Source organism: Ostrinia furnacalis, unplaced genomic scaffold (assembly GCF_004193835.3).
Source record: "Ostrinia furnacalis isolate ACB-3 unplaced genomic scaffold, ASM419383v2 OfSCF2357, whole genome shotgun sequence".
NCBI classification, from domain to species: Eukaryota; Metazoa; Arthropoda; class Insecta; order Lepidoptera; family Crambidae; genus Ostrinia; species Ostrinia furnacalis.
In genome coordinates, this window is record NW_021132596.1 from 1,005,151 (window position 1) to 1,008,126 (window position 2,976).

General features: G+C 36.4%; 1 protein-coding gene across 1 annotated transcript; it reads left to right on the top strand.

Moving 5' to 3' along the window:
- The first annotated feature begins 221 nt into the window (after positions 1-221).
- Positions 222-1,828, top strand: LOC114355206 (larval cuticle protein LCP-14-like). The gene is made up of 5 exons (XM_028307916.1): positions 222-291; positions 538-788; positions 1,105-1,180; positions 1,310-1,396; positions 1,588-1,828. Exons 1-5 carry the CDS (start codon positions 280-282, stop codon positions 1,693-1,695), a joined length of 534 nt encoding a protein of 177 aa, XP_028163717.1. The 5' UTR covers positions 222-279; the 3' UTR covers positions 1,696-1,828.
- Positions 1,829-2,976: the final 1,148 nt, after the last annotated feature.

A 2,976-nucleotide genomic window follows, 5' to 3' on the forward strand; every position in this document is an offset into this window, starting at 1 on the left:
CGGAATTATGAATGCTAAAAAAATATTAGTACAGAACCCGCGTGTCCTATGGCGAAAACTCGAATAAAAGTCGTTGACTGATATATTGGTAGATGGACCCCGGCGTTTAACGTCCAACCGAGAAATTGATATGGAGTTTAGACAAGGTCTTTGTGTCATTAACCTCATTAAGTTACTCAGACGATTTTTTACCTATTTTAGTTAACGTATAAATACGAATGTCCTGCTGATTGGGTTACTTTGTTTCTGGATATCAAACAGACACAGATCTCAGCAAACATGAAATTCTTAGTGAGTACACATACTTGTGAAGTGATTTAATTTAAGTACATAAAACCTTTTTAACTTAGAAAAATAGAAACAAATAAATAAATTAATCATCAAGTGATAGAATTAAACAACATATTGAAATTACAAACCTAATTAATTAATGTTTAAAAAGATGTTATAACTTATTAAGATATGATGTAAAGTAAATCGAAAATATCTCTTTTACAGAGTTATTGAGCCTATATCTAATTTATGTATATTTTTCAGGTACTGGCTTTCTGCGTGTGCGCCGCGAGCGCCGCCTCCTACTCCCGCCCAGGCTTCAGCAATGTCGCCAAGGCCTCCGCCTCAGTGTTTGTGCAGCCCGCTGAAGTCACCATCAACGCCGCCCCCGCCCCCGCCTTCAAGACCAAGCCTGAAACTTACGTCGCCAAGACATACGTCAACGACGGCAAGGATGCCTCCGCTGACACCGTGCGCTCCGAAGTTCAAGTGAACCCTGACAGCTACGCATACACGTAATTAACATTTATTTATTGTAGTTCTTGTGGTTCTTGCAACTCACGAAGGCGAGTGAGCTTTACTTGTGTGTGTACGTGTAAATGCACTTAACTATAGTACACTTTTGAAAAACGAACATTACCACACATGTAAAGCTCACTCGTCTTCGTGAATTGCAACAACTATTTACCTATACTTACTTATTACGCCTTATTTAGGTTTTATTTGCAGTAAAACTAGTCTTTTCATTTCAGATTACAGTAAGAATTATGATTCTAAAACCAAACAACGTGATTAGAATAGCCTTTTAAAAGTATATTTTTTTACTTTCAGCTACGAAACCTCCAACGGAATCTCTGCTGAAGCCCAGGGTGTCGTGAAGGAGCTCGAAAAGGGTGTCCAAACCATGGTTTGTCTTTTTAAAATATTTTTTTATTCGTTTTTTAATTAATGTACTTTTTTATTTATTGAGTATTAAACTGCTGCATTTCTTAAAATGTTTTCGTGGAATTTACTTGTTCTTTTGCATACTCTGTAGGTTGTCAGAGGTCAATTCCAGTACCAGTCTCCTGAGGGCCCAGTCTCAGTGACCTACGTAGCCGACGAGAACGGATACCAGCCCCAGGTAAAAGAGGTTACAGTTTCTTATTTTTAGATTTCAGATTATTATTAAATTTCAAATTCATGAAAATAATGTCTCAAATATTAAAACTTTATTCATTGTATTCTAAACAGAACTCAGGTCTCGTTCGTGATTGTTAGTTTCTTTGAAAATTATTATCACGTGCTTGTTAAATACTTATTTAACCTTTTCAGAGCGACCTCATCCCCACCGCCCCCCCAGTGCCAGCGGGCATCCTCCGCGCCCTGGAGTACATCAAGACCCACCACTACGAGGAGAAAAAATTCGACAAGAAGTTCTGAGCTCACTTCCCTATAAAACACGTAAACGCCTGCAAACTACGCGAAAATGAATCCGGACAAAGAGAAAGAAGTAATTTGGACAAGAAACAGTTGAATTTATTATGATAGTAATTAAAGTTCTAGAAGTGCCATACAACACTGTTTTCTTGTTTTTATCTACCCACCTCGTGCTATGTATTCACATACACTTTTCACTTGAATCACCTATTTCTGAAAAGTGAATTAAAATCTGTACTTCTAGCATGAACAACTTTCGTCTTCGAATCGTTTGCGTACTCGATAAAATTCGATACTCAATCTTCGAATTAAACGATAACGTGACAATTTTCATTCTGAAAATAGTTCACTTTACGACACGTTCACAAGGGCGCTGTTGTAGTTTTCTTACTAAATCTTTTGATGGCGTTTCGAGTACGCAAACGATTTGAACTCGAAAGTTTTTCGTGCTAGCCGTACTGATGCGTAGTTTAAAAGATATAAGATGATGTTTACAATTTTGACCCTCTACACACCATACATGCCCGCCGATACGAATCATCGACTTGATGTAAGAAGTCATAGAAAAGTACAAGGCGTCGTTTTAATAAATGTTACATAAAATATTAGCGGTTTTTAACAGACAATACAAAAAAAGCTTCTCATTGAACTACACTGCGTTTAAGCGTGTAGGAAAAGTCATTCCCCGATATTGTCTAGGATCTAACTAGGACCGCTGGAAGTGCAAGGGGAGGTTATGTTTAGCTTTGACGTATACTTCACAGAATACGATGATAGAGATATCAGAAGTAACAACATTTTTGGATCCTCCATTTTAAAATTATTTGCCTTAATCCGCACTTATTAATTGAAGTGAATATTAGCTTAAAGATACAATATTTACTATTTTTTCATAAGCGATAAGCGCCTATACAAAAACTACTGGCATAGTGTTCACGAAAGGCGGAGATAGAACTACTGCCTATTAACCGTTGTAATTATTTGATGTGATCAGAACAGATCTTTTAGATTTAAGTTGAAAATTATGAAAAAACTAGAATGAAAATAAAGATTAATAATTTAATACACATTTTTTATTTAGACTTCGTTAGCAAGAAGAAACTTATAAACTCCACTGGAAAAGAAGTGTTGTTATAAGTTTGACTAATTGTGGATATGACCTCGTAGCTACGATGGGAACTCCCAAAGAGATTGATTGATTTTGATCTAGTTTTTTACAGTGAAAGGTGTTTTAGCTATGTTTTACGAGTTTAGCTACTTTAATCTACTATACAGTGTGAGTCA